This window comes from Dermochelys coriacea, chromosome 7 (genome assembly GCF_009764565.3).
Source record: "Dermochelys coriacea isolate rDerCor1 chromosome 7, rDerCor1.pri.v4, whole genome shotgun sequence".
Taxonomy (NCBI): domain Eukaryota; kingdom Metazoa; phylum Chordata; order Testudines; family Dermochelyidae; genus Dermochelys; species Dermochelys coriacea.
In genome coordinates, this window is record NC_050074.1 from 43,633,026 (window position 1) to 43,649,170 (window position 16,145).

The 16,145-nt window shown below is 40.8% G+C and overlaps 1 protein-coding gene across 4 annotated transcripts in view; it reads left to right on the top strand.

The window, feature by feature from the left end:
* The window catches only part of NT5DC2 (5'-nucleotidase domain containing 2), a 68,561-nt gene that overhangs the window by 32,499 nt on the left and 19,917 nt on the right, over positions 1-16,145 (top strand). For all 4 annotated transcript variants that reach the window (XM_038409590.2, XM_043518239.1, XM_038409592.2 and 1 more), the window contains exons 7-10: positions 4,404-4,464; positions 5,184-5,286; positions 5,912-6,013; positions 9,050-9,131. In XM_038409590.2, the coding sequence (XP_038265518.1) occupies positions 4,404-4,464; positions 5,184-5,286; positions 5,912-6,013; positions 9,050-9,131 (348 nt within the window). The remainder of the gene's footprint in view (positions 1-4,403; positions 4,465-5,183; positions 5,287-5,911; positions 6,014-9,049; positions 9,132-16,145) is intronic.

The following is a 16,145-nucleotide window of genomic DNA, read 5'->3' on the forward strand; positions in this document are numbered from 1 at the left end:
TATGCAGGACATATGGTTTCTCCTCCATGGACAGGGGCTCTCAATTCCTACTTGATTAAGTGGGGTCTTGTGAGGAGCAATGTCCAAACTTTAGGTGAAAGTTAAGGACTTCATCAACGTGCTTTTTGTCTTCCCTGGGGGGGAAAAGAGAATGTTCTAACCTTGTGTTAACTAACTCACGGTAAAATCCTATTGAAGACAAGGTAGTTCAAGGTAAACCTGGTTTACCTCATCCTGCTAACGTGTGAAAACTCCAACTGGTTTATCTTACTTAACTCATGTTCACTAAGATTTTTTACCTTGTGTTAACTCATCATTTTCCTAGGGAAGATGCATCCTTTCAACCCATGCTATTCCAAAGTGTAAGAACAACTGGACAAGAGCTAACTGATGATGATCTATTTTACTCTGTGGCCTTAATATCCTACTGGGGTGATTAGAGGACAGATGGGTTTATCCTGTCTTTATGAGGTTATGTGATGTTAAGAACATGGATACTTTGAGTATCACTATTTTATAATTAATTGCAAAATACAAAAAGACCTGTGAGCTAAAAGATGTTGGTGTTTCGAAACACCAACTGAATGTTTACACTTCAGAAAATGGGAAGCTTTGTTCTAATTTTAACCTAACCTAGAGTTTTCTGTCGAACTGATGTTCAGATTTAAAATACAGGTATGTGTATGATCAAAACATGGAATCCTTTTTCTCTTTCTGCTGCTAAGTGTTGAAGAAAAATCTATATACAGTTAGTACTAACATAGTGTCTGGTTATTTTAAACATTCTAAAGGACAATTCATTAAGTAGATTAATCTGAAGATACGCTTTTCACCATTACAGTCTCTGAAATTTTCACCTTGTATAGCAGATGAAAGTATATAAAACAGCTGTGTAATTTTTAGCCTCTGGGAGCAGTCCTACCAATGTTGTAATATACAGGGCAGGGGAAAAGACGACAGAGACATGGCATATTTTATTTTAGTGGCTGGATATTAAGGTAGTAAAGGCCTTATTTAGTCTGTTTTTGGAGTAAGTGCTGAGGAGTCATGTCAGTGGTTTCTTCAAAGCCATTGGATGGATCTACAGCTTAGGATCAAATGACTGTACTATAGGTATAGACAAGCACATTTTAAACAATGTCATTTATTAACGGATGGCAAAAATATTCACTACAGTGTGATCCAGAAGACTGAGTGCACTGTCAGATTCTTAAATTCTAATCCTGGCTGTTGCATTGGCTTGCTCTTTGGCCTCAAGTTACTTCACTTTATCTTCTGTAGTTTCTCATGTGTATAAAGTGGATACTTACAGCGTATACCTCACTGGGTGCATTGTGTGGGTTGATACCGGCACAATACTCTGAACATGTAAAGCACAATAATTATTAATCAGCCTGCAGTGATGTGTTCTGAAGGGTGTCCAACGAGTGCAGAATTGGGGGAGGGGAGAAATCTTGTCTGATTTGAGGACTGATGAGGGTAAATATACTTACCTGTTTGTCACTACTCCCTGAGGCTAATTCTTGTGTTTCGGAAGGCAAAGAATCTGCCAGGCATGGTTCAGAATGTTATTCAGCAAAGTAGGACAGAAGTTCTTGTGAAGAAATAAATACAAAACTCCTCCCACTCTGTTGCTAACTCCTAGAACTGAGCATTCTCAGAATAATGATGCACATACTTTGGGAATAGCTTTGGAAACAAACTGGCAGCCCCTCCTCCATCCTTGTGGGAAATCTTTTTCAGTGAACTAAAAGGTATTTTTAGGATCAGGCTCACGTTGGCAACACTTATCCTAACTGGTGCTGTTAGTGGTCAAAAGGTCAAATATTAACTGGTTGCCCCAGGGATTAAAGCAAGTGAGCAATTTGTTCACAGGCTCAGGTTGATCTGCAATCTTGGTACTGGGGGACAAAGGGCATAACAGTTTATTGACTGTGCCATCCTTCAGAGAGCTTTTTCTAACATCACGAGGTATCTCCCAGGGTTTTCAAGGTTCCAGCTGCAATATAAACGTGGGCTCTTTTTATTTGTGTGGGCTAAGGAGTCTGTGACCAAGGAGCCTAGCAAACCTGCATTCTTTTCTCCACTATGAATATAGATTTGGCACATAAGTACTTACTGTTGTCTGCTTGTGTCACCAATGGTAGGCCATCAGAAGAGAGATTTTTCTGCACAGGAGCTTGCACTTGTGGTGATAACTCCATCACAGTTTGGTACCTATGCCTCTTAATCCAGTAGACCGATTTATTGGTGAATGACATGGGGCATCGGTTTTTAGGTTTAACCAGATTTTTATCTCTGAAGTCCAAATGTTGAAAGACTTAAGCGCAATTTATTAAATATGTCCTGATGTGCAGTTCAAACTTCAATGCTGGTCCTCCATCAGCAAGCAATTAAATGGCCTTTGAGCAGCTACTGAACCTCAGCTCTGCCACCACCACAAAGGAATCTGGTAAGCAGCTACTGCTGCATATAAACGTTTGTTTAAAATTATTGTAGACCCTGATATAGGAATCTGCACTGAAGGGGCACAACATGTGATATGATGGAACGTGTCTGATCCAAAAATGTCCAGTTTAAGCTCCCTAGGGAAAAATTTAACTTCTATATAACGCCAAACTGTTACAAATGAAAAGTTTCTGTAACTCACTCTCCTTCTCTTCACCCCCCCCCCCCCACTGCGAATTTGGTGTTGGCTTTGAAAAACAGAAGTAAAACAAATTTAACAAATACAATCTGAAAATGGGATGATTTGAGGAGTGACACTCTTGGAACAAATGTGTGCAGCTTGCAAGCCTTGTTAGATGGGGGGATGTTGGGATTCTCGGTTGGAAAGGTCCAAATAGTGCATGGGTGTCTCTCTTTCCTATATGTATGAAAGAGACCAGCACCCATGCACCATTTGGGCTTTCTCACCTTATTATATATAATGCAAGAGAGACACATAGGCAGATCAATATATTTTTTAAATGATCCTTGTTTATATAAGGAGAATTTTTTTGGTAGATGGCTTGAAGAACACTATATCATTCCAACACCCCCTAAATCTTGACACAGACGCCTGCACAGAACAGGTTAAAATTGAAGTTCTGCCTCAAACTAAATGTTCCCTTCAGGCCTTAAACTCTCTGGCTCTATTAAACTCTGTGGTTATGTCTACATTTAAAATGCTACAGTGGTTCATCTGCAGCACTTCATGGTAGACACAATGTATGCCTACTCCCATCAGCGTAGGTAATGAATAGAGTAAGGGCTTGTCTACACTTGGTGAAGATGCTACCTATCCTTGGCGTAGGTACTTTACCTCCCTGAGAGGTGGTAAATATGTTGGGGAGAAGCCCTCCTGTTTATGTCAGGAGTTCAGCAAGTATAACCGTGTCCTTCTGGGTGTGGTTTTTCCACTTTCCTTAGTGACTTAGTTATACCAACATAAGTCTGTAGTGTTGACCAGGGCTCAGTCACAGAGGCGGTAAAGGGGCTGTTGAGGGCCAACCAGGAAAGGTAATACAGTGAGACAGATAAGTCGGCCTCAAATCCACAGTTGCAGAGGAGTTGGCTGGTTCCATCCATTCCATCCTGCTGAATTAGTCATGATTTGGTACCCAGGGGCTGTAACCTGGTCTGAGAATAGGTAAACTGCAGAATTCCACCCCAGGAGAGGTGAGGCTTGAAGCCTGACATCTGGAAGGGTGTACTCCCAGAGACCTTGTGAAGGAACAGTGGTGTACCAAGCCTGATAACTGTGATCACTTCTTTCCATAGGGTTTTTTGTGTTGCATTTATGGAGCTCTCCCAGACCCTGCTTGGGACTCAAAGCCAGTGGTCATTATTTCAGAACCAATCAAGTTGCCCAAAGCATAATTTAATTTAGACTTTAATTGTTTATGTAAACATATTAATTGTAAAAACAATGAGGAGTCCTTGTGGCACCTTGGAGACTAATAAATTTATTTGGGCATAAGCTTTTGTGGGCTAGAACCCACTTCATCAGATGCATCTGATGAGGTGGGTTATAGCCCACGAAAGCTTATGCCCAAATAAATTTATTAGTCTCTAAGGTGCCACAAGGACTCCTTGTCTGTACCAACAAAAACCACTAACATGTGTACCCCTCTGAAACACATTATGGTAATTACAGTTAATGTCTTTATTTCCATTGGCTGGAATAAAACCAAGTTTTTTGTTCTCTCCCCACCATGTTCAAATTCATAAATGTAGTTGTTTATACTTGTAATAGTGAATGTCCTTGGCTTATTGTCCTCTTAGCTCTTTGTCCTTGCAGCGAATGAAGCAGCTGCGTTGTTCTGTTGATCCATCTTGACAACAAGGTTGCATTTGAGGCAGTAGAAAATAGTCCCGTTAATTCAAGATTTAAAACTGAAAGCTGTTTTCCCCTTTTCTAGGATGCCATTAAAGACGTGCACGTGAAAGGAATGATGTACAAATGGATTGAGAAGGACATGGGTCAGTTAAGTTTTTAAATCCATTGTTCTTAATTTTCAGTGCTAATGCATATTTTATTGAATGTTTGTGTGTGTAAATGGATTATTGGTTTTACAGTACATCACCAGACTAGAAGTGATACTGATAATAGCAAGATACTGTAAGGTCATGTTCATAGCTTATGCTTAAAGCTATCCAAGGAGTTGAAAGAGGTATTTTGGTACTGACCAAGAATGCTTTACAAAGAAAAGAACAGTCCTTTCATTCCTCCAGCATTATTTTCTTTGCCTATAAGTTGGGGATATTAGCAGTTAAGTGGAAAATGTGCCATATGGGCATATGCCAAGGCCATAGCTATTGTAGATGAGCTCTTTTTTTCCCACAATATAGTTAGCCCTATGACACTGTAATTGTTCATCTTGTCTCTTCACATACAGGGAGCCTTCTCACATTTACCTGCCTCCCAAAAGCACATTCACTCAGTTGTGTATGGGGGTGGCAAACTCTTCTAGTATGTAAAGCTAGCTTTTTATTTTGTTGTTGCTGTAATTCTCTATTCATCTTGCTTATTATTTCAATAATTATAATGCTGTGTACCCAAGAGTATGGGCCTCTGCATTCCAGGCGATGTCATAGGTAACCTTTTTAAAAACCCTCTGGCAAAATGTTTAACAATATGCGGGTGAAAAAAATTGATAGTAAAAGGTGATACGGACTTTTTCTTTTTTTTTTAAAAATAGAGAAATACATTCTTCATGGGGATGAAACTTATGCTGTCCTAAACAGACTGGTTAACCTCAACAAGAAACTCTTCCTTATTACAAACAGCCCCTTCAGCTTTGTGTGAGTATCGTCTATTACAAAAACAATATGAATCAATAGTTATAGTTGCATTAGACCATGGGGTTTGGGGCCTATTTTCCTCAATGAGGATTTGAAGGCAGTAAACTGGCTATTTTTAATGGGACGTTTCAGTGGAATGCTATTCAGTGTGGGGGAAGAGAGCAGTGGCTTGTGGTAAAAGATTATTAAAAAGACATACCACACAAGAGTTCTTTTGTCTTTGAGGGAGCTGTTCTGACTTTCTTTTGGGGCTGTGACTGGCCAGTATTATTTTGCCATCCTTTTTACTATTGATACCAACAGAGCAATATCTCCTGACCCAGCAGACTTGCTCTGCTTCCTGAAAGCATAGAGTTGTATGGAAGCTGCTGAGCTTTGAGGGTAGGGTAGAGGGAGAATTCCTTAGTCATGATAGGAGTAAGTTAGTGATCAACAACTGGTGTGCAGCTCCTAAGTGCAGTCAAATGGATTCAGCAGGTTTTTGAAGTATCTGTGCTTCAAGGTTTATTACGTTTAAAAAAAAAATGTTAAGCCCAATTGAAATAAGCTTTTATGGATTTTACTCTGGGTTGTGTATGCCAGAGAGGGGATTACTTAGAATATTAACCTTTCCAACTGTTTGCAGAGATAAAGGAATGAAACACATGGTTGGCAAGAATTGGCGGGACCTCTTTGACATGGTCATTGTGCAAGCTGATAAACCCACCTTTTTCACTGACAGACGCAAGTATGTTCCATTGTAGTGTGTTGCACTGCTGCATGGTGACTTGTAGAACTTTTCAGAAACCAACATTTCTCTGTTTTCTCTCTCCACCCATCTCAAAAATGTTGTTGTTAAAACCATCCACCCTCTTGGGAGAGCGTGTGTGTGTGTGTGTGTGTGTGTGTGTGTGTATTAGATCATAAATCCAAAGTCTGGTGCAGAATTGGGTCCCCTGCTTCCCGATATTCATTAGCCACCTATTCATTAACATCTACTAGGGCAAATATATTCCTCCGTTAATAAAAATAAGTTCTATTGAAATCCTAAGCAGAATTTGTTCCTAAATTTGGGGCGTTAACAAAGTCAAATCAGAAGTTTTATGGTACAAAGAAGAAATGGAAAGGAACAGAGTAGCAGAATGCTTTGTATGAAAGCTGAATATGCCTGGACATTGTATAACTTGTGAATGTGCCAATTTTTTTTAACAAGCCTGCACTTAACAAGCCTTCCAACAAGTGGCAAAGTAACTTAAGTTGGGTGGTTACTTGGTACTTTCACTCTGTATGTGGCTCTCCCAATCTTCCATCCTGGTTTGGTTGCTGCGACGACTTGGCCTTCTAGCTAAGTCTCAAAGAAAAATCCATCCCTTCTGGGGTCTTCAAGTCCAGAACAAAGTCTTCCACCCCAGTCTCAAGCTGAGCAGAGCCCTTCTTTTCTGAGGATTGGTCTTCTTTCAGACTTCAAAACAGCCTGCCCTCTGAGCTCAACTTGTAGCTCTTCCTGGGCTCTGCAGTCTCCTAGCAGCCCTTGAGCTCCCTTCTTGTGCTCCTTACGGGGTCTGTACTGAATGCTGATTCTCCCTGGGTTTCCTACTTGGAGTCTCCCCTCTAGCTCTCCACAGGCGTCTGTCTTGTCTCCTTGCTGTCTCCTTCCTCCAGCCCCCTCAAGGCCTGCCCGTCATGTACTTTGCTCATTTTCTCCACCTGGGGAAGTGCACTAAGTATGTCTGGTGGGGGAGGACCCATGTCCCCTGAGAGCCATTCATCCTGTGATATGGCCATACAATGCTGCTTATTGACCCACCAAAGACCACTTACGCTACAGATCTGCAGAAATAGTAGCATGCTGGAGAGAGTTAACTTCTACCTTTTAACATTCCTGTAACTTTAAGTGAATGCTTTCAACTTGTATTAAAAAACAAACAAAAAATCCCAAAACTGAGACCTCTGCATACAAACACTGAGTTTGTCACAACCAGTTCATTTGTTCGAGGGCAGCACTAGGGGGTACCACTATAATTTACATAAAATACTGCACAATTCACAGTTGTGTTGAAGAACCAACTGGTTAGCAGACAATGCTATGTATAAATAACGCTATTGTTTGAATAATTATCAAAATATCTAAATAACCGTATCTTGGTGTTGGGCACACTAGTTCTCTCAGAGAACTCTTAAATTTACTAGTGTTTTTAATAATGTTTCTCCATATCTAATCATCCTTGGTTTGGAAACTCTTAGGTATGGTGACACGGCCCCAGGCCCATCTCTAGTACCTAGTATTTGATTCTGTGCAAATAGTGAATAATAGTCCTGTTCTTGCTATGCTGCTCCTTATTCTGTAGCGCTAAGCCTTTATAACTTATTTCAAACTCTTTTTTTTTTTAACCATGTTAAATAATGAATGTTTGAATTTCTTTCAAAGCTTTATATGTGTGGGAGAGGGGAATTTGTTCTGTGGATGGTATAATTTTGTCTGTAATTTATGACAGCTTTGGTTAGATGCCCCCTTTTTGTTTTTTTTGTATAAATCCTAATAAGTAACATACCAAAACAGGATCAGAAAGTGAGAGTACTCTGAAAGGCTGAGGATTGCAAGCATTCTTGGTACAGTATCTTGGAATATCCCTACTAGATAGAACTAGTTTTCCTTATTTCTCCCTCTCACATCCATATGCTCCTAATAGCATAGGAAAGTGGCATCAGAATGTTTTTTATTTTTTCATTTATTTAATCTAGAGTCAGCCTTCCTCATTATTAGGAATCTAACATCCACTCAGAGGTGGGCACCTCATTTTGTTTCAGGCATGAGGAGGTGACTAATCTACATTATCATGAGAGAGATTTACAGCTTGTCTTGGTATCTACCTACAACATGTAGACCTTGGTTTTTGAATACCAATGCCTTAGTGCTGTAAATTGTAAGATGAAGTGTAAATGGAGCCAGATACGTGTGATTTATGAGAGAATGAATTAAGATTAAGTAGAATTTGGCTAAATGATTAAGTAAGGTTGTTGCAGACATAACCCTACAAATATTTGAAGGGCACATACCCCAAAATGAGATGGACTGCTAGCAGAGCAGCAAGTCATATAATAAGGGTTAAAAGGGTGAAAGAAAACATAGGCTGTATATCAGGAAAAGCTTGCTGGTCATGAGCTGTATTACACTGTGAAACAATCTCCCAAGGAAATGGCTAGCAACCCTGTTGCTTTTTAGTCGCAACACTAGGACAGAAACTAAACAACAGAGACCACTCCAACATTGATGGGATACCAGCAAGATGGCACACAGGATTTTCTTCCACTTCTAGGTTGTATCATGGCCACGATACTGTTAGGAGAGGAGACTACATCCCCGTTCCACCAGCCCCCAGTTTCTGCTGCTACAAGAGCTGCTTTTCCTTGTTTTGAGATTCCCTAGTAGCGTAGTATGTAATGGGGTGTGTTTTGCCTCAAAAACGAGATAGCAGCCAGGGTAGGAACATATTTGGGCAAAAGGCTGCCTGACTGTAGTATTTGTCTTCCTGGTCCCTCAGAAGCAATACAGACCTTTCAGGTGTTTGTGGTAGTATAGGGAGGGTTAATACAAAAACTTTAATAGGCTAGAACTAGATTTTATCCTCATGAGAAGAGGAAGCTAAAGGTCTTTTTGCTTAAAATTCACTTTGTACAAGTTACATAACATTAATTTAGGAGCTTCATGACGTGATCTACAGCTGTGTATGGCAATTGGAAAAATGTGAGTTACTTAACTCTTGCTCCCCTGTTTCCTTTTTAGACCTTTTAGAAAATTGGATGACAAAGGCTCACTCCAATGGGACAAAATAAACAAACTAGAAAAGGGAAAGATCTACAAACAGGTAAATAAAAATATAAAGCCTTGTATTTCATTTGCTCATTATCTCTAAAATCATGGGGACTAATATAATTCCTATGTTCTCAGAAGTTCCTGGCAAAGTCTGGTGAAAGTTTTTTCCCTTCTTTTAAGCAGAAAAGCTGTACAATGTTGGTGATGTGAAAAATAGCTCATCTGCATATTTGTGGTGACTGTGTAATGGGGTGTTAAACACAGGAATGCTGGTAAGGGAGTCTTGGTCTCAGTTACGACAAGGGCAAGAGAGCACATGGCATGGGTCAGAATCCACACACACCGGTGGCTACTGTTACAGATAGCATCTTCCATTCCTTCTTTTTTTTTTCCTCTCTCTCGACTCTCTCTCACACTGGAGATTCCCATGGTGTTGAAGACTCATCCTCTCCCCTTCCCTCACCTCCACTCTCAGACACTTTCAGAACCTCCAGTACATCTGACAGATCTCTGCTGTTATGCTTCAGATCTTTAAAACTGGGATTCTTCTGTTCTAGGGATAAATAGGTCTGATTAAGACCCTTGACAACTGTAAGGCCTAGTCTAAACACAGTTGTACTTATTAAAAAGTCACATCTTTCATTATATAATTATTTAGTTAAACCAATGTAACTTCATATGGAGACTTTCTTAAATAAGTTTAAATTTGGTTTATATCAGTTTAGCTTGTGCCTGTGCGCTTAACAGATGCAAACTGAACTGATGTAACTAGTTGTATAAGAGAGCCCACATACAGAAGGTACACTGATTTAATTAAACCAGTGTACCTTCTGGGTGTAGGCTTGCCCCAAGAACATTGGAAATTCTTTCATCTTTCCCTATTTCTCATGTATTAGTTTCTCCTTGAAAAGCAATAAGTGAAACAAATATCTAAGATAGCAAATAAATAAAACAGTCTTTGTTCTGTTTCATGAATGTACCAAAGTTGGATGTTGCTCTGTTCTTCAATAGACCTTGTACTTCATGCATTCTTCAGAGAGAAATTCTTCTCTTGGTTATACTGACACAACCTCATTTCAGTCAATGCAGTTGTGTTAATGTAACAGAATGTGGCCCTTTGTGTATTTGAGTGATGCGTTTCATTTGTCTTCCACTTTTTAAATACTGCAGACTTATGTCCCATGCTCTGTAGTACAGGATGGGATTGATGGCAAAAAAAGCCCCTTTAATGGCATGGCTCCCTGTAGATTTGACAAGATTTTTAATCTTCGGTGTTGGACCTCAGTGACAAGTTCTACTTGTATATGTCTCAGTTCTGAGACTCTGTGATACTCTTATGGCACAGGCCAAAAGCTTTCTATCACTGCTATATCTTACCACTTTCCTCCATATTGACTACTAGGGAGGGTATTTGGGCAAAGATCAGTAATAGCTATGTCTAGTTGCTTTAGGAGCAGGCTTCTGCTATTATTTCCAAGGTAACTGCAAGCAGATTTTGACTTCGTTTACTTTCTTTGCATAGGAAGAAAGGAGAACTGGAAACTTTTGTTTTTGATTCAATAATTAATTTCAATTGAGCATTTAATAGTTAATAATGGGTTAAGGTGATTCTGGTAATAAGCAGTTTATATGAATGGTCAGTAGTGTTCTCTGCTTAATCTTGTAACCTTCTTAGTAACTCTTTAAAATATTTGCCTTTTTGCAGCTGGAAGTTTCCAGACAACTTAGTTGGAGTGTCTGATAGTCTCCATTATTATTCCCTTAGCTTTCTTAGGCAGCAAAATTGATTCATAACTTTACCAATTATTGAATTCTCCCAGATGACCTGATGGCATTTACAAGGGCGATTGGGAGCTTGGGCAGACCTACTTTGGGGGAGCAAGATTTAAACCCTTCATTCCAGAGACCTTGTACCCAAAGCCATTACCCTCATCTGAGGTCAAAGAACAGCTTCTCTTTAAGGCTCCTGTAGGTGCCTGACATAGCTCTGAGACTCTGATCAAAGTATGTTAAATACAAGTATTTTGTTAGCAGTCTTGCAGAAACGGTATCATAAAATGTCTTAAAAATATCTAGCCCTGTATTAGAGAGATTATTGTTAGCCTGGCCCAAAACTTAAGTTACAAAAAAAATACTTCCTGGCAGAAAAGTCTCTTGTCCACATCTCTGATCCAGTTTGTTATTCAGGTTATGTGTCCAGAAAAGTATATAACTGAGCACGTTTTCCCTATGGACTTCTTGTGTAGCTCAGGGGCTGAGACACTGGACCCAATTGTCAAACTCTGTAATTGCCTAGAAACAGACCCTGCTCAGCTACTTTGGATGAAAGAGGCTCGTTTCAGTGTAACTGAGAGGAGGAGCATTTATCCTCCTGCAGAATGGATTATATTTTACACATTGCATCTTTTTCTACTCAAGGAGAAGGTAATGCCTCTGAGGTAGATATTAACTCAATCTTACATGTGGTTACAAATATAAAGATTCCTGACTTTCCCAAGATCTCACACAGTCCCATAGGAGAGCCAGAAATTGAGTTCCTACCTCATAGGCATGTTGTGAGAATGACTTGTGAATCGCTTTGAGATCTTTTAATCCAAGTAGTATTTGTAAATCCTACATTTACAAGAAGTTTCCAAGTTGGGGGTTCTCACGCTCTGGTCCATGGACTATTATCGATAGCGTACTGAGGTGCTTACTCTCATTATTTCATGCATAGTAGTCTGCCAAAAATTAAAGTGTTTTCTGGTAAGTTGTTTACACTAGCTGTGGTAGTGTCTGTTTGCAAGTAGTAAAAGATGGCCTTTGCATGAATAAGAGGGGATGTGGTCTACAAGACCACCTTCCTATGAAAAGGGTGTCCACCCTATAAATACCCTGTCTCAAATAGAACAAAGCACATCGTCTTGCATCCTGATGATGCTGTATAGCTTTTGCAAAGCTTTAGTGTTTATACCTAACAGCATGATTAAAATAGTTTGCCTTGTTATCCCTGTCTGCACGTGACTCATGCAATGCAATTGCAGATTTCTTCACCTAGTTGAAAATCAGATGCCTGTGCTGACAAACTACTTGGCACCTTAAATACGTTTGTTTGTTTTGTTTTCAGAATGCTCTCCCTCTAGATAATGAGAGAGTTCCCTTCCTAATGAGGATATTGTGAGGACTGATTGGTTACTCTCTGCAAAGCATTGCACATGTGTATGAGCGCTTAAAGAAAAGTAGGTGGACAGGGAAAACTGGCATCCCTTTCTTTATTCAGAACCAGACTCTGACATAATGGTCAAGTGCGGCAAGATTTGAGGTTTGCATGATTGTCTGTAATCCATTTCCCAGGCAATGCTATATACCCCTCCTGTGTAAATAGGTACACTCAGCCCTTCCTATGCCTTGATCCTGAGGAGTGCTGCTGCTCATGTCTCTTCTTAGGATTGATTCCAAAGAGAGCAAACCCCTTCAATTTTTCTCTACTCAGCAGATTAGGAAATTCACAGAAAGGGCTGAAAAGCACCTGACTGTGTCTAATCTGTCACTTACTTTTGAAACCAAACTTTAATTAGAATTGGCCTTTCTTTGCTTTCTCTGGAGGCAATGTTAGTGAGTGAGAAGTGACACTGGCAATGTGAGAGCCCAGTGCGGGAATTATAAACTAATTTCCAGCCTTCATTAATACAAGTTGGAAAGCCAAAATAACAGTTTTAACAATGAACAGTATAAATGATCAGTCTCAGAAAATGAGCTATGGAGAAAACTGTTGGCTGATCAATCCACTCCCAGAGGTAACTGCAGAATGGCTACTGATTTCTCCTGGTTAGTAGGATGGCAATTTAAATACAATTTACACTTAAAATACAGCTTCCTGCAAGTTCCCAGGGTAAGCACTATTTCCTGCCTTCTGTTAACTGGTGATTACAGGCTAACCACAGAAATAGCAGACTCCTAGCAACATACAGTAGATCATGGGCTGTCTGAAGAAATGTACAAACTACATGGAAAAGTACAAATGTAACTCTTGCAATGAATTGTAGCTCTGAGAAAATAAACTGAAATGTTGAGTGCAAATTGCTGTACAGCTCTAAATTTTGAATAACTGGACATTTCCTGTGACTGGACAAATGGCCAGGGATTTAATGGAGTTGTCAGCGTAGCTATATGCACATGCAATGGCCAACTGGCAGTGGTAGTGAGGAGACTAGTCAGTGCAATTTTCTTGCTCTTGCAAGCTAGTCCAGTGTTGGTTTGCTTACCAAGATCCTTGCAGGCAGGTGGCATGACAGTTGACTCATGTCATGGAATTGCTGCCCCCTTCATCTTCCAGTGCCATAGCAGAGGATCTTTCTACCCCACTGCCTCCTGTTTTCTCATTTCTGCAAATCAAACCTTCCTCACTACCCTTCCCTTACTAGGTAGTTGCTACAGGTATTTCACAGCTTAAGTCTGCTTGCTTGCTTTTTACTAACCCATGTCTTCAGTTATCAATCTTTGAGTTTTATACTGCCACCCATCACTATAATATCTGAATACCTTTCCCATAATGTAGATTGGCAATAGCTTAGTCCCTGGCAGGATTCATGCACTGTTTGTCTTCTTCTTTTCTAGGTTATAGAAAACTTTGCTCAGGGAAAGGTGTGGGGGTGTTTTGGTTGAGGGAGGGTGGTTGATATTGTGAGTGCCCTTCTGATTATGGCAGAAAATCTTTTTCAAAGAGGAAGCTTTTGCAGCATTTCCTAAAGATGAGTGTACATTAATCAAATCTCTTGTCTGAGAGTTTTTCTACAGCCAGATCCCCATCAATTGTCCCCAGTGCTCTCACGTCTTGTCCTTGGCTTCATGATCTGTAGTGTCCCAGAGGAGTAAAGCTGTCTGAGTAATTCGTAGATAGCAATATGGTCTCTAGTGTAGCTGGGACCCTTACTCCTGGGGGAATTCCGCACCATTGCGCAATGCAGAATTTTGCAGAAATTAACATCTTGCGTGTGGAATTTCTTCCCTCACAGAAATGAGCTGCAGTGCTGCTGGCTCCCACTAGGGCCTTGCTGGACCTGGCACAACCCAGCTTGCACATAGAAGACCCTGCCAAGGGGGATGGGGAAGGAGCTAGAGGGTTCCCAGCAGCTGCAGTTCCCCACACGTCCTGAGGAAAGGCGACTGTGGTGCACAGAAAACTCCACATAAGCATGCGGCCCAGCATCAGGCTATTTCTCCCTCTGGGCTCTGAGGGGAAGGAGGGTGGGTGTCTGGGCTGGGGGTGGCACAGTTGGGCTCAGGGAGCAGGCGAGAGCAAGGGATGTGGGTATTTGGGCAAGGGGGTGGCCCATGACTGGGCTCTGGGAGGAATGGGGTATGGGTATCTGGGCTTTTGGGGCCTCATGGCTGGGCTCTGGGGATTAGCGGGTTCAGGTGTATTGGCTGTGGGAGGGGAAGGATTGTGGGTGTCTGGCCTCCCAGCTGGGCTCTGGGGGGAAGAAGGGGTAGAGAAAAGGGAACTAGGTTGTCATAGGGGTTCTTTAACTCTCTTCTCCTGGGGGAATTTTTGTGTGTTTGTGTTACAGACATACTTGTATTGAAATAAATTACCAAAGTAATTGAAACTGGGATGACTATGTAGTGTTTGTTTTTGACAAATAAAATTTGCAGAGTTTTAAAATACTATGCACAGAATATTTAATATTTTGGCTCAGAATTTCCCCAGAAGAGGGTGACCTTTGGTCTAGGGCTTTAAAGTAGCATTGTCAGCCAGCTAGGAACCACTTGTTGAGGATGCACTAGGTTGCAAAGCTGCCAAAAGCAAGATGTTCCAAGGGCGCTCACAAGCATAGCATGAGCAAGATTTAGGATTAGAAATGTACTATACCAAGTTGCATTTCTAAAGTCTTGACCTGCTTTAATGTGCCTGAAGCACTGTTTTGCGGTTACAATAGCAAACTGAAAGTCTGGACTGCTGGGCTGCCTTGCTAGTACTGGAAATGACTTTGGGCAAGTCATTCAACTTCTATTCTCCATCTAGGAGATAGGTGTAACTCTCTAATGGGGCTATAGTGAGCTTTTAATAGTCTGTAAATCATTTTGAGACTCTTGGAGCAGTATACAACAGGATTATTACTCAAGGCCTCCAGTATTGCTAATGCTGTGGCATGGGGCTGGGTCAGGTTTTTGTAATGATGATTATGGGATGGGGGCAGTCCAGTTTATGTGCAATATGCACACAGGATGCCCAAATGGCTGATTAGTTTGGCCAGCAGCTCCCTGTGTTTTTGTTACTGCAATAGATTGTGTTGCTGGAATAATCTAATATTGGGTCAAGGAGTAGCTCATTCCAGCTTTCAGTTTAAACAGGCATGAGGGTCAGCATTGCTGAAAGGGGGTGTATTTGGCTACTTATTTTCTAAAAAGCCCTGTTTGATTTGTGACTTTCAAGGGAAACTGGAATCATACCTCCTTGTACTCCTCCTGAGCATAGATGGACATTAGGAAAGGTTCAGACACTGGGGATTTTTTTTCTTTTGAGTTGCAAAAGCGTTTTTTGGTTTGCAGACTTTCTGCCCATGAATATGGGTGTTCTTTGGGTTGGTTTTGGATTTAAATCATTTGTATCAGAACATGCTTAGATGGTTTTGAATTTACAAGGGATTGAAATGCTTACCTGAACCTTGCTGTTAATGCAGCCAATTCTGGATTAAACAATATTGTCTGGCACAGGGAGAGGAGGAGAGATTCTTTTCAATAGATTCTTAATAAACAAGTCAAATAAGCCTTTTATAACTTGGGATTTGAAGCAACATCTTGGGTTTCCCCAATATCCTTCTCTGTTCTGAGTTCATTTTATTTTAATGTTTTGATCTCTTCCTCCCTCCTCCTGTGTTTTGGACTACTAATTCTGTTTTTCCCCCTCCCCCTCCTCCTTCTCTCCTCCACCCTGCATGTGATTTCACTCTGTCATGTTCTCAGAAATCATACTCTTCAGTGCTGTTGTAGGGACTGTTTTCCTGCTTCCAGGGGACTGGTGCCTATGTTTACCCTACCTTCCCCAGCAGTGAGTGCACCCAAAGCCTTGAGTATCTCCTGACTC